This window comes from Pseudophryne corroboree, chromosome 6 (genome assembly GCF_028390025.1).
Source record: "Pseudophryne corroboree isolate aPseCor3 chromosome 6, aPseCor3.hap2, whole genome shotgun sequence".
Lineage (NCBI taxonomy): Eukaryota > Metazoa > Chordata > Amphibia > Anura > Myobatrachidae > Pseudophryne > Pseudophryne corroboree.
The window spans coordinates 141,886,851-141,911,834 of NC_086449.1; the positions used below are offsets into that span (position 1 = coordinate 141,886,851).

At 48.0% G+C, this 24,984-nt stretch overlaps 1 protein-coding gene across 2 annotated transcripts in view; it reads left to right on the forward strand.

Annotated features, from left to right (window-relative positions):
- Positions 1–24,984, forward strand: part of NUDCD3 (NudC domain containing 3) — a 104,387-nt gene that overhangs the window by 13,610 nt on the left and 65,793 nt on the right. For both annotated transcript variants that reach the window (XM_063931927.1, XM_063931926.1), the window contains exons 2-4: positions 1,359–1,559; positions 1,642–1,922; positions 13,928–14,060. In XM_063931927.1, the coding sequence (XP_063787997.1) occupies positions 1,368–1,559; positions 1,642–1,922; positions 13,928–14,060 (606 nt within the window). In that variant the 5' untranslated portion in view covers positions 1,359–1,367. The remainder of the gene's footprint in view (positions 1–1,358; positions 1,560–1,641; positions 1,923–13,927; positions 14,061–24,984) is intronic.

Here is a 24,984-nt window from a genome sequence, read left to right on the forward strand (position 1 = left end):
GCCAAAATGACCAGAGGGGGATGAGGAACAATGTAAATTGTAACCTTAACAATCCCTTTATCAATGTGTTCCTTTACAGTCAAGGCAAGTCTACTTTCAGAGTTGTTCTGCATGGTTTATTTTAGCATACGTTTATAAGCTTATGTTGAAAAATGATATGTTGTTAGTTTTTTTTTTTTTAAACTATAATGCACATCGCAGCGCTGCTGCACATGGCTGGGCCAGTATAAAGTACCACCATACAGTGATGTCGTCATGATTCCCTTTTTGATTTCTCCAGGAAAAGCTCACGTAGTATCTTGGGAAGTGTGTTGGACTCTCCCGTAAGTTCTTTCAGGGGAAGGGAAGGACTGGGTTACGGTAGACATCAATACTATGATTAATAAGTTCATGTGCATATGTAGTTATGTGAAAAACAGAGCACAGCCTCTTTCAAAACTGTTTTTCGACCTACCAGGAAATAATAATCGTATAATCCTGGTTCTGCAGTTTCATAAATCGTATTCTATTTAACAAATCATCCATAACAAGTTTTAATTTGTCGCAAAAACATAACAGCAGACGCATGAAAGTGTATGTCCACCCTTTCCTCCCTGTTTCTACATAAAGAAGTAACTTGATCAACTTGACCACACGTGCAGTGACCCTAATGACACCGTCAAATCTACAATTGAATGGCTGAATCACAGTTTTAGAAGGGACCAAGTCAAAGTCCAGATCTCAACCCTATTGAAATGCTGTGAGGTGGGGGGTGCTTAAGAAAGCTGTGCAATAACTGGATGCTCTCAGACATAACTGAGGAGGTAGCAGAGCTGTGCAGAGGCATGGGCCAAACTTAAATACAATGGCATAGCATAGATGTAAAGAAGTCCGAGTTCAGTGTTCGTGCGGGATGCCAGCTGAACTCAGACTTTTTTTAAAAGGGGCAATGGTTTAGTCTTGTAAATGATTGCCCCTTTAAAAAAAAAACAGAGTTCAGCCAGTATCCCGCATGGCCACTGAACTCAGACTTCATTACATCCTGCCGACTGTAGGAGACTAATAACCTAAAACTATTACTTCCATATATATCTTCTGAAGGTGCATCCGCAGGCTACTGAATCATTGGGTGTACTTTTTCATGCTATATTACTATTTGTTGAATAAAATATGTTGCATGCATTTAGATTTATCATAGTATAGGACTTGGTGAGGATTAGATGATTGTTAATTATGTCCAGATATGTAAAACCACAGATTTGAAAGAGGGTGTACTTTCTTTTTCACGTGACTGTGCACGTGTAAATAAATGAATTCTGCATCTGCATTGTCTCTCTGGTGGAACTATGTGGTGATCCCCATGTTGTGTTTGCCTGCAGGGTGCAGTGATGGAGCCAGAACTATCAGACCGTTATGATCATGCTCTGTTGGGAATTCTGCAACATGTGGGGAACATACAGGACTTCTTAAGCGTTTACTTTGGGTTCTTGTACCGTAAGACAGACTTTTATCGGTTGCTGCTGAACCCCCAGGACCGTCTGGGATTCCCCCCTGGTGCTGCACAGAATATGGTGCTACAGGTGAGTAGCTGCCGATTATGGTGTGCAGTGCTGTTTGCACATTCCTGGCACTGGAGTTATAATCTCAATTATCCTTTCTCAGACTTTCAAAGTGTACGAGCGGGTGGCCCTGCAGGACCATGAGCGCAGAGTGCAGGACTTACAGAAGAAACTGCAGATGAGGGAGGAAGTGAAGGTGCCAGAGATTGACGGTACCGATACCGCAGTAGCAGAAGAAGAAGTGATCATAGAGGCCCCTGCAGAGGAGGTACCGGTAGAACAAGAAAAGCCAGAGAGTCTGACAGATGCTCCGAATGCAGCGCAAAATGCAGAAGAAACAGAGGCCAGCAGAAATGACACAGATGGTTCCGCTTCTGGCTCCACGTAACGTGATCTAATATATCATCATGATTATAATACCTGTGGTTTCTTTTCGGTACTATAGTCAGATCTTTGACATCACTGTTGACTCATTATAACATGGGCTTTGCTAAGTATGATATAGTAAGTTAGAAAACAACACTCAGCACAGATACTGTTTTTTTTTTCTAGAGTTTCTATGCTTAAAGCAAACAATTAACTGAATGAGTAATTGAATATTAGGGTTTCTCTCCACTGTTCCCCGTCATCTGCTGAAACGGCATCATGGTTTGTTGCCTGTGTACTCTGTATGCTAACAGGATCAAGCATGGTAAACTGCAGTTCTAAAATTTGTGCGCTGACTAATGGGACCTCTATAATATAATTCTCAAAGTATGACCATCTAGGATATTCTCTAATAGCAAAACTGTGGCAAGGTATGCTGGAGAGCCACAGGTTGGCCAGGCCTGATCTAGGATATGAGTATTGGAGCCAGATGGTGGCGCATGCAGCCACTACTGACAGCTACCACTGCCACAAACACCGCAATGCAAGCCCAATATGAAATACAACATTACATTGTTCTGCATGTGTCGGCACCATTAGGAACGTGTAAAATCCAACTGACTAAAAAAAAAGACTGCATGAAAAAGCAAACACAAAGAGGTGGGAGTTTGGGAAGAGCGTGAGCCCCAAAGAAATATTGCAGAGAGGTGAGACTTGTGCAGGGGAAGACATCACTGAGCTACCGTGTTGTTGCTGGAATGAAGCTTAATCTTCCTCTTCAGCTCAGAACAGAAGTCCTCTATCCCCTCAGTCCACAAATAGGACAACCACCAACAGCCTGTCCCTTGCCCAACCAGGCCAAAATACATTCTTCCTTTCCTTTGCCTCACCATTCCACACATAGAACTCCCCTCTTTTCTACAGTGGAAATCAAATATTGTTTGGGAAGTTCTTCCTAACACTGTTGCAGAAGTTCCCACAAATGCACTTGTAGGTTGCTTCACTTCTACCCTTCTGTCTGGTTCATCCCAAACCACCTCCATTGGGTTTAAGGCTGGAGACTGTGCTGGCGATTCCATAATTTGAAGCCATCACCTTGTTCTTTAGTCATTATCTGGCTGTAGTATGACCAACTAAGCATAGACCAGTGGGTACAGTATGGCACTGCAAAATGCTGTGGTAGCCCTTTTAATTCAGGGTGCCAGTCAGAACTCTAGACCAGAGGTTCTCAAACTCGGTCCTCGGGGGCACACACAGTGCATGTTTTGCAGGTAACCCAGCAGGTGCACAGGTGTATTAATTACTCACTGACACATTTTAAAAGGTCCACAGGTGGAGCTAATTATTTCACTTGCGATTCTGTGAGGAGACCTGCAAAACATGCACTGTGTGTGCCCCCGAGGACCGAGTTTGAGAACCTCTGCTCTAGACTTTCACCCTTCCTCCTTCATGTTTGACAGTTGGGAGCGATTTAATTGTTTGTTAAAGCACGATAATTAATGGGCACCCATTGTTGCAATTCTGTTGGTTTGGGTACCCCTTGCTTATCGCGTCTAGTTAGTGAGCGTTTAGCTCTGTAAAGCGGCTTAACATGGGTAAATGAATAGGCGCGATGGGGAAAAGTGCTGTTTGGACGCCCAAACAGCCAACATCTCGCACATTTCAGCTAGCCATCTCCAAGCTGGGTACGCTCTAATTCGTCCAGGCGAATCTGATCGCCCATAATTGAATTCCCCCCAATGTGTCACTAAATTATAAACTCAAGTCAGGTTAATGCTGAACAATTCATTTTATCCTCATGGCTCATATGTAAAAATGTCAACTTTAGGACTTAGACCATAAGTCTTCAACCTGTGGCTCTCCAGCTGCTGTGGAACTACACATCCCAGCAGTTTTGCGATAAAGGCATGATAAAACAAGCAAGGCATGCTGGGATGTGTAGTTCCACAGCAGCTGGAGGGCCGCAAGGTGAAGACCCATGTCTTAGGCAATTGTTGGCAGTACAATAGTTCAGTCTCGGCAAAGAAACCCTTTGTTATTGAAGACAGTGAACTTCCTCTGTAAGATAACCTTTATAGAAGCACTTTACTGCCCAAAAACTGTTGTGAAAAGTCCTCTTTGTTATTACAGGTTGAGTCTCCCTTATCCAAAATGCTTGGGACCAGAGGTATTTTGGATATGGGATTTTTCCGTATTTTGGAATAATTGCATACCATAATGAGATATCATGGTGATGGGACCTAAATCTAAGCACAGAATGCATTTATGTTTCATATACACCTTATACACACAGCCTGAAGGTAATTTTAGCCAATATTTTTTATAACTTTGTGCATTAAACAAAGTGTGTGTACATTCACACAATTCATTTATGTTTCATATACACCTTATACACACAGCCTGAAGGTCATTTAATACAATATTTTTAATAACTTTGTGTATTAAACAAAGTTTGTGTACATTGAGGTATCAAAAAACAAAGGTTTCACTATCTCACTCTCACTCAAAAAAGTCCGTATTTCGGAATATTCCGTATTTCGGAATATTTGGATATGGGATACTCAACCTGTATTTAATAAAAAAATTAAAAAAATCAGTGAGATCAATACAGTTTAAACGAATGAGAGCTGCATCCTTTCTTACACCCAATGGGCAGAAGTGCGGCTCTATAATATGAGTAGTATATGAGCCAGAACCAACCTGGTAGTGGACAGAAATCATGACAATGCAAGAAAAAAGGCATTTGTTTCCCCCAGCACCCTGAATGATAACCGTAACCAGATATAAATTCCATATAATAATAGAATTCAGAGATCTTCGTTACACATATTTGCGCAAATGTGTGAATAAGCCCCAAAGCCGCATCAAGGCGTCTCTGTATATTTGGGGTCCCTAGCGCTATATCTAGGTGCAGGGTGTGGCACCCCAAAACACCAGCATAAGCCAGAAAGCCCAGCGTAGCATACCAGTGAAAAAACTATAGTGTTAATAAATTAGTATTTAGGAAGCCGAAGCTATAGAGAAAGTGATACAAAAATGAAATGCAATTAAAATAGAGAAATAGTGTTAATAAATAAATAGGTGAAAAGTGTTAGTAGAATGTAAAGGTATGCCACACTAAGGCCATCCAGCTTATCCAGTCCAGAGGCACCACACCTCACACCTCCATTACCCCAATCTGGGTCTAAAATTAACCAGCAAGGAGCCACATGATAATGGCTTTTTACTACAATATGTCTAAGCTAAGAGCTACCTACCTTGGAGCAACCCCATAATGCTCCATGTGGCATGTCAGGGCCTGCACCTCCTCCTAATGCAGGAACCTCTCTACCTCTCACAACAAACATATATTGGTAGATGCTCAATTAGCTTAGTGATATCATTCAGGTGCTCGAAAGGGAGGGGTATTTCTAAGCAAGAAAAAAGGCATTTGTTTCCCCCAGCACCCTGAATGATAACCGTAACCAGATATAAATTCCATATAATAATAGAATTCAGAGATCTTCGTTACACATATTTGCGCAAATGTGTGAATAAGCCCCAAAGCCGCATCAAGGCGTCTCTGTATATTTGGGGTCCCTAGCGCTATATCTAGGTGCAGGGTGTGGCACCCCAAAACACCAGCATAAGCCAGAAAGCCCAGCGTAGCATACCAGTGCATTTCATTTTTGTATCACTTTCTCTATAGCTTCGGCTTCCTAAATACTAATTTATTAACACTATAGTTTTTTTACTGGTATGCTACGCTGGGCTTTCTGGCTTATGCTGGTGTTTTGGGGTGCCACACCCTGCACCTAGATATAGCGCTAGGGACCCCAAATATACAGAGACGCCTTGATGCGGCTTTGGGGCTTATTCACACATTTGCGCAAATATGTGTAACGAAGATCTCTGAATTCTATTATTATATGGAATTTATATCTGGTTACGGTTATCATTCAGGGTGCTGGGGGAAACAAATGCCTTTTTTCTTGCTTAGAAATACCCCTCCCTTTCGAGCACCTGAATGATATCACTAAGCTAATTGAGCATCTACCAATATATATGTCAGAAATCATGACAATACCTGCCAGGCCATTCACAATTCTGCTAATGGTAATACAGGTTGAGTATCCCTTATCCAAAATTGTAAATAACACATTTCTCTGACGTCCTAGTGGATGCTGGGACTTCCGTAAGGACCATGGGGAATAGCGGCTCCGCAGGAGACTGGGCACAAAGTAAAAGCTTTAGGACTAGCTGGTGTGCACTGGCTCCTCCCCCTATGACCCTCCTCCAAGCCTCAGTTGAGATTTTGTGCCCGGCCGAGAAGGGTGCAATCTAGGTGGCTCTCCTGAGCTGCTTAGAAGTAAAAGTATACTTAGGTTTTTTATTTTCAGTGAGTCCTGCTGGCAACAGGCTCACTGCAGCGCGGGACTAAGGGGAGAAGAAGCGAACTCACCTGCGTGCAGAGTGGATTGGGCTTCTTGGCTACTGGACATTAGCTCCAGAGGGACGATCACAGGTTCAGCCTGGATGGGTCCTGGAGCCGCGCCGCCGGCCCCCTTACAGAGCCAGAAGAGCGAAGAGGTCCGGAGAAAGCGGCGGCAGAAGACGTTCCTGTCTTCAGATAAGGTAGCGCACAGCACTGCAGCTGTGCGCCATTGCTCTCAGCACACTTCACACTCCGGTCACTGAGGGTGCAGGGCGCTGGGGGGGAGCGCCCTGAGACGCAATAAAACTTGATAAAAACCTTATGTGGCTAAAGAAATGCATCACATATAGCTCCTGGGCTATATGGATGCATTTAACCCCTGCCAGTTTTCCAGAAAAAAGCGGGAGAAAAGGCCGCCGTGAAGGGGGCGGAGCCTATCTCCTCAGCACACAAGCGCCATTTTCTTTCACAGCTCCGCTGGAAGGACGGCTCCCTGACTCTCCCCTGCAGACTACACTACAGAAACAGGGTAAAACAAGAGAGGGGGGCACTATTGGCAGCTAATATATAATACAGCAGCTATAAAGGGAGTAACACTTATATAAGGTTATCCCTGAATATATATAGCGCTCTGGTGTGTGCTGGCAAACTCTCCCTCTGTCTCCCCAAAGGGCTAGTGGGGTCCTATCCTCTGTCAGAGCATTCCCTGTGTGTGTGCTGGGTGTCGGTACGATTGTGTCGACATGTATGAGGAGGAAAATGATGTGGAAGCAGAGCAATTGCCTGTGTTAGTGATGTCACCCCCTAGGGAGTCGACACCTGACTGGATGGTTGTATTTAAAGAATACGTGACAATGTCAGCACTTTGCAAAAAACTGTTGACGACATGAGACAGCCGGCAAATCAGTTAGTGCCTATTCAGGCGTCTCAGACACCGTCAGGGGCGCTAAAACGCCCGTTACCTCAGATGGTCGACACAGACCCAGACACGGATACTGAATCCAGTGTCGACGGTGAGGAGACGAACGTAATGTCCAGTAGGGCCACACGTTACATGATCACGGCGATGAAGGAGGCATTGAACATTTCTGACACTACAAGTACCACAAAAAAGGGTATTATGTGGGGTGTGAAAAAACTACCAGTAGTTTTTCCTGAATCAGATGAATTAAATGAGGTGTGTGATAAGGCGTGGGTTTCCCCCGATAAAAAACTGCTGATTTCTAACAAATTATTGGCACTATACCCTTTCCCGCCAGAGGTTAGGGCACGTTGGGAAACACCCCCTAGGGTAGATAAGGCGCTCACACGCTTATCAAAACAAGTGGCGTTACCGTCTCCTGATACGGCCGCCCTCAAGGAATCAGCTGATAGAAGGCTGGAAAATATCCTATAAGGTATATACACACATACTGGTGTTATACTGCGACCAGCAATCGCCTCAGCCTGGATGTGCAGCGCTGGAGTGGCTTGGTCGGATTCCCTGACTGAAAATATTGATACCCTGGATAGGGACAGTATATTATTAACTATAGAGCATTTAAAGGATGCATTACTATATATGCGTGATGCACAGAGGGATATTTGCACCCTGGCATCAAGAGTGAGTGCGATGTCCATTTCTGCCAGAAGGGCGTTATGGACGCGACAGTGGTCAGGTGATGCAGATTCCAAACGACATATGGAAGTATTGCCGTATAAAGGGGAGGAGTTATTTGGGGTCGGTCTATCAGACCTGGTGGCAACGGCTGGAAAGTCCACCTTTTTACCCCAGATCACCTCTCAGCAGAAAAAGACACCGTCTTTTCAAACTCAGTCCTTTCGTTCCCATAAGAACAAGCGGGCAAAAGGCCACTCATTTCTGCCCCGGGGCAGAGGAAGAGGAAAAAGACTGCACCAGGCAGCCTCTTCCCAGGAGCAGAAGCCCTCCCCCGCTTCTGCCAAGTCTTCAGCATGACGCTGGGGCTTTACAAGCGGACTCAGGCACGGTGGGGGCCCGTCTCAAAAATTTCAACGCGCAGTGGGCTCACTCGCAAGTGGACCCCTGGATCCTGCAGGTAGTATCACAGGGGTACAAATTGGAATTCGAGACGTCTCCCCCTCGAAGATTCCTGAAGTCTGCTCTACCAACGTCTCCCTCCGACAGGGAGGCAGTATTGGAAGCTATTCACAAGCTGTATTCCCAGCAGGTGATAATCAAGGTACCCCTCCTACAACAGGGAAAGGGGTATTATTCCACGCTGTTTGTGGTACCGAAGCCGGACGGCTCGGTGAGACCAATTTTAAATCTAAAATCCTTGAACACTTACATGAAAAGGTTCAAGTTCAAGATGGAATCACTCAGAGCAGTGATAGCGAATCTGGAAGAAGGGGACTATATGGTATCTCTGGACATCAAAGATGCTTATCTCCATGTCCCAATCTTCCCTTCTCACCAAGGGTACCTCAGGTTTGTGGTACAAGACTGTCATTATCAGTTTCAGACGCTGCCGTTTGGATTGTCCACGGCACCCCGGGTCTTTACCAAGGTAATGGCCGAAATGATTCCAACAACACGTCTACTGTTCCTGGGGATGATTCTGGACACAGTCCAGAAAAAAGTGTTTCTCCCGGAGGAGAAGGCCAGGGAGTTATCCGAGCTAGTCAGGAACCTCCTAAAACCAGGCCAGGTGTCAGTGCATCAATGCACGAGAGTCCTGGGAAAAATGGTGGCTTCTTACGAAGCGATTCCATTCGGAAGATTCCATGCAAGAACGTTTCAGTGGGATCTGCTGGACAAATGGTCCGGATCGCATCTTCAGATGCATCAGCGGATTACCCTATCTCCAAGGACAAGGGTGTCTCTCCTGTGGTGGTTACAGAGGGCTCATCTTCTAGAGGGCCGCAGATTCGGCATTCAGGATTGGATGCTGGTGACCACGGATGCCAGCCTGAGAGGCTGGGGAGCAGTCACACAGGGAAGAAATTTACAGGTGGTCAAGCATGGAAACGTCTCTTCACATAAATATCCTGGAACTAAGGGCCATTTACAATGCCCTAAGTCAAGCAAGGCCTCTGCTTCAGGGTCAGTCGGTATTGATCCAATCGGACAACATCACGGCAGTCGCCCACGTCAACAGACAGGGCGGCACAAGAAGCAGGAGGGCAATGGCAGAAGCTGCAAGGATTCTCCGCTGGGCGGAAAATCATGTGGTAGCACTGCCAGCAGTGTTCATTCCGGGAGTGGACAACTGGGAAGCAGACTTCCTCAGCAGACACGACCTCCACCCGGGGGAGTGGGGACTTCACCCAGAAGTCTTCCAACTGATTGTAAACCGTTGGGAAAAACCAAAGGTGGACATGATGGCGTCCCGTCTCAACAAAAAACTGGACAGATATTGCGCAAGGTCAAGGGACCCTCAGGCAATAGCGGTGGATGCTCTGGTAACACCGTGGGTGTACCAGTCGGTGTATGTGTTCCCTCCTCTGCCTCTCATACCAAAAGTACTGAGAATCATAAGAAAGAGAGGAGTAAGAACTATACTCGTGGCTCCGGATTGGCCAAGAAGAACTTGGTACCCGGAACTGCAAGAGATGCTCACGGAGGATCCGTGGCCTCTACCTCTAAGAAAGGACCTGCTCCAGCAGGGACCTTGTCTGTTCCAAGACTTACCGCGGCTGCGTTTGACGGCATGGCGGTTGAACGCCGGATCCTGATGGAAAAAGGCATTCCAGATGAAGTCATCCCTACCCTGATCAAAGCCAGGAAGGATGTAACCGCGAAACATTATCACCGCATTTGGCGAAAATATGTTGCGTGGTGTGAGGCCAAGAAGGCCCCCACAGAGGAATTTCAACTGGGTCGTTTCTTACATTTCCTGCAAGCAGGACTGTCTATGGGCCTAAAATTAGGATCCATTAAGGTTCAAATTTCGGCCCTGTCGATCTTCTTCCAGAAAGAACTGGCTTCAGTGCCTGAAGTTCAGACGTTTGTCAAGGGGGTACTGCATATACAGCCTCCTTTTGTGCCACCAGTGGCACCTTGGGATCTCAATGTAGTTTTAGGGTTCCTAAAATCACATTGGTTTGAACCACTCACCACTGTGGACTTGAAATATCTCACATGGAAAGTGGTAATGCTATTAGCCCTGGCTTCAGCCAGGCGTGTCTCAGAATTGGCGGCTTTATCATATAAAAGCCCTTACCTAATTTTTCATTCAGACAGGGCAGAATTGAGGACTCGTCCTCAATTTCTCCCTAAGGTGGTTTCAGCGTTTCACATGAACCAACCTATTGTGGTACCTGCGGCTACTAGGGACTTGGAGGACTCCAAGTTACTGGACGTAGTCAGGGCCCGTAAAATATATGTTTCCAGGACGGCTGGAGTCAGAAAATCTGACTCGCTGTTTATCCTGTATGCACCCAACAAGCTGGGTGCTCCTGCTTCTAAGCAGACGATTGCTCGTTGGATTTGTAGTACAATTCAGCTTGCACATTCTGTGGCAGGACTGCCACAGCCAAAATCTGTTAAAGCCCATTCCACAAGGAAAGTGGGCTCATCTTGGGCGGCTGCCCGAGGGGTCTCGGCTTTACAACTTTGCAGAGCAGCTACTTGGTCAGGGGCAAACACGTTTGCAAAATTTTACAAATTCGATACCCTGGCTGAGGAGGACCTGGAGTTCTCTCATTCGGTGCTGCAGAGTCATCCGCACTCTCCCGCCCGTTTGGGAGCTTTGGTATAATCCCCATGGTCCTTACGGAAGTCCCAGCATCCACTAGGACGTCAGAGAAAATAAGAATTTACTTACCGATAATTCTATTTTCTCGTAGTCCGTAGTGGATGCTGGGCGCCCATCCCAAGTGCGGATTGTCTGCAATACTTGTATATAGTTATTGTTACAAAAAAATCGGGTTATTGTTGTAGTGAGCCATCTTTTCTAGAGGCTCCTCTGTTTTATCATACTGTTAACTGGGTTCAGATCACAAGCTATACGGTGTGATTGGTGTGGCTGGTATGAGTCTTACCCGGGATTCAAAATCCTTCCTTATTGTGTACGCTCGTCCGGGCACAGTATCCTAACTGAGGCTTGGAGGAGGGTCATAGGGGGAGGAGCCAGTGCACACCAGCTAGTCCTAAAGCTTTTACTTTGTGCCCAGTCTCCTGCGGAGCCGCTATTCCCCATGGTCCTTACGGAAGTCCCAGCATCCACTACGGACTACGAGAAATAGAATTATCGGTAAGTAAATTCTTATTTTTTGGTTCCCCTACTGAAATAATAACACATACACATATATATACAGGGGCGGATCCAGAACAAAATGACAGGGGGGGGCACCATTACAGGGAAAGAGGGGGTTGGGGTATTCTTTTATGTGCGCCAAAGGCACGCGCGCTCCTGGAAAAGTGGGTGTGGATCCGCAACAAGGGTCATGGCCTCAAAAGCAATGCCCTATCCACAAGCCATGCCCTAATTTTCATCACATCTTCTAACCCTTCCTCATCCATTCCAAAGCTCATGCCTACCTTTTCCTCCTCAGTCCTCACCCAGTCCCCTCACCAGTCACAGCCAGGCTCCCCTTCCCAGCCTCTAGACTCCGAGTAACCGTCCTCTCTTCCACCTCCTGACCCCTTTTCCCGCACCCACCACTGCTCAGCTCCTCACCTTAATCTCAGACTGCTTTTCTGTATACACGGAGAGGCAGTGGGCGACTTAGAGTATGATGGAGAGAGGTAGTGGGTGACAGGAAGAGGGTGGAAGAAGAGAAAGGTGACAGGGAGAAATAGTGGGAGATGGATAGGCAGCGGATGATAGGAAAGGGTGACTGGGAGAGGCTGTAAGTGACAGGGAGAGGGTGACAGGGAAAGGCAGTGGGTACCAAGGTAAAGCAGGGGGTGTCGGGGAGAGGGTGATGCCTTATAGAGTCAGAGGATGACAGGAGAGGCTGACAGGGATATAGTGACTCAGGGGAGAAGCAGAGGGTGAGGGTACGGGGAGAGACATAGAGGCAGTGGGTGACAGGGATAGGCAGTGGATAGATAAGAACCCCTTGGCCCATCTATTCTGTCCTTGTACATGCACTATTATACACTAGAGTTCATTTTTGTCACAAGCCAATTTATTAACCAGTATATTTTTGGATTGTGGGAGAAAACCAGAGGATACCCACGCAGGTACGGGGAGAATATACAAGCTCCACACAGGGAATGGATCCCAAGTGCTCAGAGGCAGTAATGCTAACCACTACACCATCTGTACTGCCCGATGCAGCGAGCACATTACTATCCCCAGTACGTTAAACCCCCAACCCCCCCCTTCAAGGAGTGCAGCAAGCATATACCCCTCACTAGTGGACCAGTAAGTATTTCCGCACCCAGAGCAGCACAGTGAGCACATACCCCCAACCCAGTAAAGGATATATATATATATATATATATATATATATTTATATCCTGTCACACTGAGGGGGAGTGAGCAGCAGTTAGATTGAAGAAATACATGGCCTCCCCTGCCATCCCCTGGTCCGGTGCACTGCACACCCCCAGCGCAGCAGCACCCGCACCCCGGTCACCTCACCTTGAGTGATTACAGTTGGATGGCGGCGGTGGCAGTGATCTCCGGGCACGGGAGAGACAGGTGGCCGCTCAGACGCCTGAGTTTCCGGAAGTGCCTCTCACTGCTCCGTGAGGGTGCCCGCCGCGGTGCTGTGTCCTGACAGTGAATGTCAGAGCGCAGCTGCGGCAGCAGCCAGCCGCACAAACCACTGGACCACCAAGGTAGATGCGGCCGGGGGAGCATTATTTGAATTATCTCCTAAACGACAGGGGGGGCACGTGCCTTGGTGCCCCCCCGCTGAATCCGCCACTATATATATATATATATATATATATATATATATACATATATATATATATATACACATAATATACAATATATATGTCATTATCTTAGTAGGGGACCCAAAAATGTGGGATTTAAAATTTTGGACTGTATACACAAGGAGAATGCAGATCACAGGTGTAAACAACCGTATTACTATGCACAAAGCAAAAGCCGCAACCTTTTCTGTCTGTGAGTTGTTATTTACACAAGACACCTAGTCGCTGACAGGTCAGCGGCTAGAATGCCAGTATATCGTAGCACAGGGTGCGTCTGCCTCGGGGCTCTACCAATCTCACTGAGCCTTGATGCTGGGAACCATCCATTCCTCTAGATAAGATATGCACCTGTTAAACCAATCTAATTTTAATAGGGTATTACTATGCCAGTGCCTCAGTGGGATCTAAAGGGGGGTACACACTGAGAGATCTGTGCTTAAATTCTAAGCAATCTGACTAGTGATGTGCGGTCCCGTGCGTAGCAGGTCGCTCATTTCACCGCTGGGTGAAATGAGCGAACCCCCCCCCCCTTCCTCCTCCGCTCAGCACTCATTGTGCTGTGTGCTGAGCAGGGGAGAGATGTGTGCTGAGCGTTCTGTGCTAGATCGCTCTGCACACATCTCTGGGGAAATCTCCCCGTGTGTATGGGGCTTAAGGGTATTACCCTCTGCACACAGTGGCCAGAGACTGATCTGGCGTAAAGGCTTCAGGTGTATATCCGCCATACCTAATGTGCTTTGTATTTCCTCTCAGGGGTCAAGAAGATTTCCAAATGGACCCAGACAGCTACAATGGTGCTGTGAGGAAAAACTACTCATGGTCTCAGGACTACATGGACCTGGAAATTAAAGTCCCAGTGTCCAAGGATGTGGTTAAAGGCAGACAGGTGACCTATATATATTTTATTCCTTCTTCTTCGTAGGTGAAGTAATGTACAAATAGTGAGCCCAGTAGAGGATCTTGCAGACATATACAAACACATTGAGAATGGCTGTGGACAGACACAAAGAAATCTGATTAGTTCTAATTAGTCCGCTGATGCTTAGATAGAATATTAAGGTTGTATCACATCTGTAATGGGGACAGCAATGTATTTGCAGAATGCTTTAATCTTGCTCCGTGGTATTGTGCATTGGTTTTACTGCATCCCAACATAAAGAAACGCAGTGCTTCTAAGTCTCTGCTTCATGTACGTTATTCAGTTAATGATGTTATCTCCGCTATGGGCAGATTTATGTACACCGTGATCATTTATATACGTAATGAGCCTGTGTATCTGCTGGACAATCACCCGCTTCCCTCCAAATGAGTCTAACTGGCACCCTTCTGACAGAGGAATATATTAAGTAACAAGAGTCGCATATATTATCACATTACCGAAGGCTATAGGTACGATGGGAACGTTTTCCTTATAGCGCTCTATATATTGAGTATACCTGCAAGTTTCAGCAGGTGGAGCGGAAATGTAAAATGTGGTTTATAATCTACACAGCTGGATAACTGACTTTCACCAGTATATATTGGTTAGAATGTAATTTCTCATACGTCCTAGAGGATGCTGGGGACTCCGTAAGGACCATGGGGTAGAGACGGGATCCGCAGGAGACATGGGCACACTATAAGACTTTGTATGGGTGTGAACTGGCTCCTCCCTCTATGCCCCTCCTCCAGACCTCAGTTAGACTCTGTGCCCAGGAGTGACTGGACACACACTAGGGGAGCTCTACTGAGTTTCTCTAAAGACTTTATTGTTAGGTTTTTTTATTTTCAGGGAGACCTGCTGGCTACAGGCTCCCTGCATCGTGGGAGTGAGGGGAGAGAAGTCAGACTACTTCTTCTTAGTTCAAGGGCTCTGCTTCTTAGGCTACTGGACACCATTAGCTCCAGACGGTTCGATCACTTGGTTCGCCTAGCTGCTTGTTCCCGGAGCTGCTCCGTCACCCCCCTCACAGAAGCCAGAGGAAAGAAGCCGGGTGAGTATGTGAAGAACAGAAGACTTCAGTGACGGCAGAAGACTTCGGTAACGGAGGTACAGCGCAGCGGTCGCGCTGTGCTCCATGCTCCCACACACCAACGGCACTCACAGGGTGCAGGGCGCTGGGGGGAGGGAGAATGTAATGTAATGGTTAGAATGTAATTTCTCTTACGTTCTAGAGGATGCCGCGATCCAATTTAGTACCATGGGGTATAGACAGGTCCTTTGGGAGCCACGGGCACTTTAAGAGTTTTAATAGTGTGGGCTGGCTCCTCCCTCTATGCCCCTCCTACCAGACTCAGTTTAGAAAATGTCCCCGGAGGAGCCGAATCACAGCTTAGGGAGCTCCTAGGAGTTTTTCTAGTTTTATTTTTTTCTAAGAGTTGTTAGGTATAGGAAGGCTGCTGGCAACAGCCTCCCTGCTTCGTGGGACTTAGGGGGGGAGTAGGAACCAACTTCCAGAAGAGTTATTGGTTCTCTATCTCCGCTGACAGGACACTGAGCTCCTGAGGGTGCTGATCGCAAGCCCACGGGGCGACCGTTCACTCTCGCAGCACGGCCGCCACAGAGCCAGAAGAAAGAAGTGTGGTGAGTACAGCGCCGGCGTCCCGGTTAGCGAGTCGCCGGCGGGTATGGCGGCACAAGGGTGGAAGCGCAGCTCTGGAGGGTTGCGCTCCGGACAGCTCAGCAACACTTTGTGTATGCGCTCTGAGGGGTGTCCTGAGCATGCACAATTCACCCTAAACTGGTCACTCAGCTAACAGAGGCTAATCCCATGCAGGGGAGAGATGCATCCCTTGCTAAAGGGGTGCAGCTCATGATTAAAGCCATTAGGGATGTTTTGCATATTACGGAGAAGGTACCTGAGCCGGAAAGGGAATCTTATTTTACAGTAAATAAGAAATCCTCGCTCACCTTCCAAGGCTTCAAAGGAGTTAAACTCCTTATTTGAAAATCATGGGAAAACCCAGAGAAAAAATGTAAAATCCCTAAAAGAATTCTCATTGCTCTCCCTTTCCCTGAAGAGGATAGGAAGAAGTGGGAAAACCCGCCTATAGTAGACGCTTCTGTATCTAGATTGTCTAAAAAGGTGGTTTTACCTGTCCCTGGTTCAACCGCCTTAAAGGAGCCAGCTGACCGCAAAATTTAGACTACGCTCAAATCACTATACACAGCTACAGGCGTGGCCTTAAGGGCCACTATTGCCTGTGTGTGGATTTCTAAAGCCATAGTAAAATGGTCAGGCACTTTACTAGAGGAATTAGATACTATGGATAGAAGTGACATTGACTTGTTTTTACGTCACATACAGGATTCTGCAGGTTTCATGGTGGAGGCCATGAAGGCCCTTGGCCTGCTTAATGCGAGGGCTACTTCCATGGCGGTCTCGGCGCGCAGAGGACTCTGGCTACGCCAATGGACGGCGGATGCAAAATCCAAGAGAAGTGTGGAGAACCTACCCTTCACAGGTCAGGCACTATTTGGGGACGCGTGGATTTCCACTGCGACTGCGGGTAAGTCGACATTTCTTCCCTCTGCAGCACCGGCTAGGAAATCTTATCCTACGCCTTCACTGTAGTCCTTTCAGACCGCAAAATGTAAAAAATCCAAACCTCCCCCCACCTTCTTTAGAGGCGGTAGGAGAAAATCCAGAAAACCTGCACCACCAGGTTCCCAGGAACAGAAACCAGGTTCTGCTTCCTCAAAATCTTCGGCATGACAGTGGACCTCCCAGCCTGAAGATCGGACAGGTGGGAGCGAGACTAAAAGATTTCAGTCACGTCTGGGCGTCATCATGCCTGGATCCCTGGGTGACAGATATTGTTGCCCGGGGTGAACTGGAGTTTCAGGAACTCCCACCTCACAGATTCTTCAAATCAGGCTTACCAGTTTTGCTGACAGAAGGTGCTATCCTACAGGAAGCCATTCAAAAATTGGTACGAACAAATGTAATTGTTCCAGTTCCCCCTCACCTAATAACCAAGGGTTATTACTCAAACCTGTTTGTGGTACCGAAACCGGACGGTTCGATAAGGCCTATTTCTCTTTCATCCACTAGGGGACACTGGAGCATCCTTATACATTAGGGGTGTGAAGCTTGCAACCGGAGGTGTGACACGATGCTGCGGGGTACACTGGGCTCCACAGGGAATGACATTGGGGTGTAGAGTAGGATCTTTATCCGAGGCACCAACAGGCTCAAAGCTTTGACTGTTCTCAGAAAGCCTAGCGCCGCCGCCTCTATAGCCCCGCCTCCGTGCACAGGAGCTCAGTTTTGTAGTTGGTGCCATGCAGTAAGCAGGCACTTAACAGGGAAGCTGCTCCAGCAACTCTAAAAGAAGCTTTTAAAGAAAATTGAAGACTTCAAGGGCTGCAGCAGAGACACTACCAGTGTTAGATGTCAATGAGACATCTCTTGCTGCAGCGCCATCACCTCCCCCAGCGCTGTGCATTTTACAGGACACTTAAGTATTCTACATGTCTGCTGACAGTGTTAGTTAAGAAAAATGCATTTAGTCAGGGTTATTTAGTACAAGTACCCTGTGATATACATCCAGTCTTTACTGTGCATTGTTATATCTAATTAAGTGTATAGCTATACATAGTACTACTCTGTATTGCTAGTCCAGTGCAGTTTTATTGCATGTCATGATTTCTGCATTGTACAAACTGTGACTCTGTGTGTGTGCATATAACTGCTGCGTGGCCTCCATTCCGTGTATCTCACTCAGTTTGCTATCCCTATATTCTATAACCTGAGGGGGCTAAGTGTGTCAGGTTTATCTTAATATAGGCAGTTCACAGGATATACTCTGTGTATTTTTCTCTGTGATTTGTAGTCACCATATACCTCTTGAATTTCCTGTTTGTGTTGATTCACTGCACAGGGGATTCTTGTTAGGTATAGTGCCGCTGATATTGTACTGTGTTGCCTTGCATTGAGCTTTTGATTATGTCAGCTACAAAGGGCAACGGAGCTGGGGCTGATCCCACATTGCGTGGTGTTGACGCTGCAGACACATTTGAGGATAACATAGCAGCTGAGGGTTCAGGTTCTGGGGGTTCCTTACACCCCAGTGGGACTGTAGCAACAGGTGTGCAAAATGACCAACCTTGGGCTACCTTCTCCATGCTACTGAATACGCTGGTAACTAGACTAACGCCCCCTATGGGATCTCCTGTGCCGGTACAACCGCTTATGGTCCCTGCGGTTAACCCACCATGGGCAGATCATCTGTCCAATCAGTTACAGCAATTGAACCAATCACTGACTACTCAAAAGTTTAACCCTCGCCCGCCTAAAACCTCTAAGCGGGCAATTACTTCCTCACAATCCACCAACGTCCCAGACACCTCGTCCGATGAGGATGGCGATTATACGGACCCCACAGACATACGTCAGGAGTCCTGGGTAAATCCAGGAAAGAAGTTCACGCCTCACAAGAAGGTGCTGGCTCGCTACCCCCACGCTGCAGAGCTTATTAAAAATTGGGAAGCACCTCGCCAGTGGATTTGCAGGTGGGGCGGCTGGTGGTATCCTCAGCTCTGCCTGTAACTACATCATTGAGAGAGCCGATGGACAAGCGTGTGGAGGGTTGTTTGAAGGATATCTGCACCCTAAACGGTGCGGTGCATAGGCCCACTATTGCAGCAACATGGGCTGCAGAAGCTGTGGAAGCGTGGGCTCAGGAGCTGGAGGCGGAGCTGCCTTCCAATGCTTCTGATCATGCTAGACCGTGCCTGTCATATATTGTTACAGCGTCTCATTACATTAAAGATGCGGCTTCTGATGCCGGTATTCTGGCGGCCAAGGCTTCTACTACGTCCATTCTGGCTCGCCGAATTCTCTGGTTGCGGTCCTGGTCTGTGGACATGGACTCTAAGAAAACCCTGGAGGTACTCCCTTTCAAAGGAGATATTCTTTTCGGATAAGACCTCAACAAGATAGTGGCTGACTTAGCTTCTGCTAAAACAGCATGTCTTCCTAGTACTGCTCCTTCGGTGCCGAAGGATAAGAGTACTTCCTTTCGCTCCTTTCATCCTTCAGGGAAAGCAAAGGGTCAGGCTTACCCAAAACAGGTTAGCACTTCCAAACCCAACAAGCCCAAACCCAAACGGGCTTCCAAAACTGACAAGCCTGCCGCATTACGGGGCCGGGCCTCCCTCTGGGGGATACCAGAGTGGGGGGTCGACTTCTAGGGTTTACCCAGGAATGGTTGAAGACCACTTTCGATGCCTGGGTACCTGAAGTCGTCACTCAAGGTTACGCTGTATCCTTCAAGAAACGTCCCCCGCATCGATTTTGCCTGACAGACGTCCCTTCGGATCAGGTGATGGCAGAAACTTTTCTTCGGTGGTACAGTCCCTCCTGGACAACAGGAGTGGTAGTACAGGTGCCTCTGGCTCAGAGAGGCAAGGGGTACTATTCACCGCTGTTCCTAGTCCCAAAACCGAATGGGTCTTCCCGGCCCATTCTCAACCTCAAGTCCTTGAACAAATTTGTGAAGGTCTCCAAGTTTTGTATGGAAACTCTTTGCTCTATTGTTCTGGCCTTGGAGCCTGGGGACTATATGGTCTCACTGGACATACAGGATGCTTACCTGCATATTCCCATTGCAGTGTCGCATCAGCAGTACCTGTGGTTTGCGGTTGGCAACCTCCATTACCAATTTCGGGCGTTTGACCACGGCTCCGCGAGTCTTCACCAAGGTCATGGCGGTAATGACGGCTGTACTCCGCCGTCAAGGGGTCAGGATCCTACCGTACTTGGACGACTTGTTGATGCTGGCAAATTCCCCAGAGATTCTCCCACGTTATCTGGATCTGACGCTCCAGTTTCTGCAAGCCCACGAATGGCTCATCAACTGGAAGAAATCCTCCCTGGTCCCTGCTCAGAGCATGGTGCACCTGGGAGTGTTGTTGGACACTCACAACCAGCGGTTGTTCTTGTCTCAGGAGAAAGTCCTGAAGCTTCAGGACAGGATTCTATGCTTTCTATCTCGTCCGCAAGTGACCATACATTCGGCAATGCAAGTGCTAGGTCTCATGGTGTTGGCTTTCGACATGGTGGAGTACGCTCAATTCCATTCCCGCCCTCTCCAGAGGCTGATTCTAGCCAAGTGGGACGGCCTGCCTCACCAGATCAGGTCTCAAATGATCTCATTGTCTCCGGAGGTCCGTCTGTCATGGAGCTGGTGGCTTCAGGACCAACGATTGAGCAGGGGTCGTCCCTTCTGGATCTCCAACTGGGTCCTTCTGACGACGGACGCCAGTCTTAGGGGTTGGGGCGCGGTGTTGGAGCAACACTCCCTTCAGGGTCGGTGGACCAAGGAGGAGTCTCTCCTCCCGATAAACATTCTGTAATTGCGTGCGGTGTTCAACTCATTGAACTTGGCCCAGCATCTCATACAGAACAGACCTGTTCAAGTACAGTCGGACAACGCCACCACGGTGGCGTACATCAATCATCAAGGCGGCACTCGAAGCCGCATGGCAATGAGGAAAGTATCATGGATTCTTCAGTGGGCGGAACGCCATCTACCAGCCATATCGGCAGTGTTCATTCTGGGGGTCCTAAACTGGGAAGCGGACTTTCTCAGTCGTCAGGACGTACACGCCGGAGAGTGGAGCCTCCATCCAGAAGTTTTTCAACTCCTCGTGGACAAGTGGGGCCTTCCAGATGTGGACCTGATGGCATCTCGACATAATCACAAGGTTCAGGTCTTCGGAGCAAGGACAAGGGATCCTCAAGCAGCGTTCGTGGACTCACTGGCAATTCCATGGAACTTTCGGCTGCCATACGTGTTCCCTCCGGTGTCACTCCTGCCCAGAGTAATAAGGAAGTTCAAGCAAGAAGGTGGAATCCTACTTCTGATTGCTCCAGCCTTGCCCAGACTGCATTGGTTCTCAGACCTTCAGGGTCTCTCGATAGAGCGTCCCCTTCTACTTCCACAGCGCCCAGATCTCCTCGTTCAGGGCCCCTGTGTATATCAGGATTTAGCCTGATTGGCTTTGACGGCGTGGCTCTTGGATCTTCCGTCTTAAGGGCCAAAGGATTTTCTGAAGCATTCAAACTATGTTGAAGGAAACCGGCTTCTCATCGGATTTATCATAGGGTCTGGAATTCTTACTTTGCTTGGTGCGCATCTAACAATCATGACGCTTACAAGTTTAGTACGGCCAAACTTTTGGCCTTTCTACAACAAGGCCTGGACTTGGGCCTTTGTCTGGCCTCCATCAAGGTTCATATTTCTGCTTTGTCGGTTTGGTTTCAGATAAAGATTGCGACATTACCTGATGTGCATACGTTCACTCAGGGTGTGTTGCGGATTCCACCTCCTTACGTCCCGCCTGTGGCCCCTTGGGATTTGTCGGTGGTTCTGGAGGCATTGCAAGGGTCTCCGTTTGAGCCTCTTGAATCTGCTGACCTTAAGTGGCTTACTCTTAAGGTAGTATTTCTGCTAGCTATTGCTTCCGCTAGACGGGTGTCAGATTTGGGTGCCTTGTCTTGTAGGTCACCCTATCTGATTTTTTACCGTGATCGGGCGGTTCTTAGAATACGTCCCGGATATTTACCTAAGGTGGTGTCTTCTTTCCACCTTAATCAGGAAATCGTGGTTCCGGCCTTTGCATCTCCTGATTTGTGTTCCAAAGAAAGGTCTTTGGATGTGGTACGGGCTCTCTGTTTCTACGTGAAGAGAGCTGCCTCTATCAGGAAGTCGGATTCTCTCTTTGTTCTGTTTGGTTTTCACAAACGTGGCTGGCCTGCTCACAAGCAGTCCCTGGCCAGATGGATTAGAATGGTGATTGCACATGCTTATGTACAGGCTGGCCTTCCAGCTCCTGCTACTTTAAAGGCCCATTCTACTCGGTCGGTTGGACCTTCTTGGGCGTCCCGCCGTGGTGCGACCCTTGAGCAATTGTGGTCCTCAGTGAACGCGTTCATAAGGTTCTATGCCTTCGATACTTCTGCCTCCCAGGGTGCTTCCTTTGGACGCTGGGTTCTTTGGCCCGCTACAGTGCGTCCTCTCCCATAAGGAACTGCTTTAGGACATCCCCGATGTCATTCCCTGTGGAGCCCAGTGTGCCCCGCAGCAGAAAACGAGTTTTATGGTAAGAACTTACCGTTGTTAAATCTCTTTCTGCGAGGTACACTGGGCTCCACAGGGCGCCCACCCTGACGCACTTAGCTTCTTTGGGTTGGTATGGCATTAGCCGCTGACACTTTCTCCTGTTGTGAAAATCTGGTGTATGTGGCTACTAACAGTTGTCGTCTCTTTTGCCTGCTGCTGCATTGGACTGCTTAACAAAAACTGAGCTCCTGTGCACGGAGGCGGGGTTATAGAGGAGGCGGCGCTATGCATTCTGGGAACAGTCAAAGCTTTGAGCCTGTTGGTGCCTCGGATCAAGATCCTACTCTACACCCCAGTGTCATTCCCTGTGGAGCCCAGTGTACCTCGCAGAAAGAGATTTAACAACTGTAAGTTCTTACCATAAATCTTGTTTTCTCTTCCGTCCTAGAGGATGCTGGGGTCCACATTAGTACCATGGGGATGTACCAAAGCTCCCAGAACGGGAGGGAGAGCGCGGAGGCTCCTGCAGAACTGATTGACCAAACTTCAGGTCCTCAGCGGCCAAAGTATCGAACTTGTAGAACTTTGCAAACGTGTGCGACCCTGAGCAAGTAGTCGCTCGGCAAAGCTGTACAGCCGAGACACCCCGGGCAGCCGCCCAGGAAGAACCCACCTTACAAATAAAGTGTGCCTTAACAGATGTAGCATACGGCAATCCTGCCGTAGAATACGCATGCTGGATAGTGAACCTGATCCAGCGAGAGATCGTCTGCTTAGAAGCAGGGCGCCCAAGTTTCTTGGGAACATAAAGGACAAACAGAGAGTCCGATTTTCTGTGACGAGCAGTCCTCTTCACATAGATTTTCTCTAACGTCCTAGAGGATGATGGGACTCCGTAAGGACCATGGGGATAGACGGGCTCCGCAGGAGACATGGGCACTTTAAGAAAGACTTTGACTCTGGGTGTGCACTGGCTCCTCCCTCTATGCCCCTCCTCCAGACCTCAGTTTGATACTGTACCCAGAGGAGCTGGGTGCATTTCAGGAGCACGCCTGAGTTTCCTGTTAGAAAGCATTTTTGTTAGTTTTTTTATTTTCAGGGAGCCTGCTGGCAACAGACTCCCTGCATCGAGGGACTGAGGAGAGAGAAACAGACCCACTTCTCTGAGTTTCAGGGCTCTGTTTCTTAGGCTACTGGACACCATTAGCTCCAGAGGGATCGGTACGCAGGTCTCGCCCTCGCCGTCCGTCCCAGAGCCGCGCTGCCGTCCTCCTCGCAGAGCCGGAAGAAAGAAGCCGGGTGAGTATGTGAGGAAAAGATCATCACAGGCGGCAGAAGACTTAAGATTCTTCACGGAGGTAACGCACAGCACTGCAGCTGTGCGCCATTGCTCCCATTCACCCACACACTCCGGTCACTGTCAGGGTGCAGGGCGCAGGGGGGGCGCCTGGGCAGCAATTTAAGACTCCTATATGTCAATTTAGTGTATATACATGTACAGCTGGGCACTGTACATGTATATAGAGAGCCCCCGCCATAATTTGAAATATTTTGAGCGGGACAGAAGCCCGCCGCAGAGGGGGCGGAGCTTCTCCCTCAGCACTCACCAGCGCCATCTTTTTTCCACGGCACCGCTGAGAGGAAGCTCCCCGGACTCTCCCCTGCTTGACACACGGTGAAAGAGGGTTTTTAAGTAGAGGGGGGGCACTTATTTGGCAAAATACGTATTACAAGCGCTACTAGGTAAACACACTGTGTTTTTTCCTGGCTCATAGAGCGCTGGGGTGTGTGCTGGCATATTCTCTCTCTGCCTCTCCAAAGGGCCTGGTGGGGAACCTGTCTTCAGAAGGGCTTCCCTGTGTGTGTGCGATGTGTCGGTACGCGTGTGTCGACATGTCTGAGATTGAAGGCTCATCTAAGGAGGAGCGGGAGTGTATGAATGCTAGGTCTCCGTCAGCAGTGCCGACACCTGACTGGATGGATATGTGGAATGTTTTGAGTGCAAATGTTAATTTACTGCACAAAAGATTAGACAAAGCTGAAGCTGGGTTACAGTCAGGGAGTCAACCCATGCATGTCCCAATGTCGCCTGGACCTTCGGGTCTCAGAAGAGCCCACTATCCCAAATAGCTGACACAGATACCGACATGGACTCAGACTCCAGTGTCGACTACGAAGATGCAAAATTGCAGCCAAGGGTGGCAAAATGTATTCGATATATGAGTATCGCTAAAAAAGATGTTTTGCATATCACTGAGAAACCCCCTGTCCCTGACACGAGGGTGCACATGTTTAAGGGAAAGTAACCAGAGGTCACCTTTCCTTCCTCACATGAGCTTAACGATTTATGCGAAAAAGCGTGGGAAACTCCAGACAAAAAACTGCAGATTCCCAAAAGGATTCTTGTAGCGTATCCTTTCCCGTCACAGGACAGAATACGGTGGGAATCCTCCCCTAGGGTGGACAAAGCTTTAACACGCTTATCAAAAAAGATAGCGCTTCCATCCCAAGATACAGCTACCCTCAGGGATCCTGCTTGACCGCAAGCAGGAGATTACCTTGAAGTCCATTTACACACATTCTGGTACGTTACTCAGACCGGCTATTGCGTCGGCCTGGGTTTGTAGTGCTGTAGCAGCATGGACCGATTCCTTATCAGCAGATATTGAGACTCTTGATAAGGATACCATTTTAATGACACTAGGGCATATAAAAGATGCTGTCCTATATATGAGAGATGCTCAAAGAGACATTAGTTTACT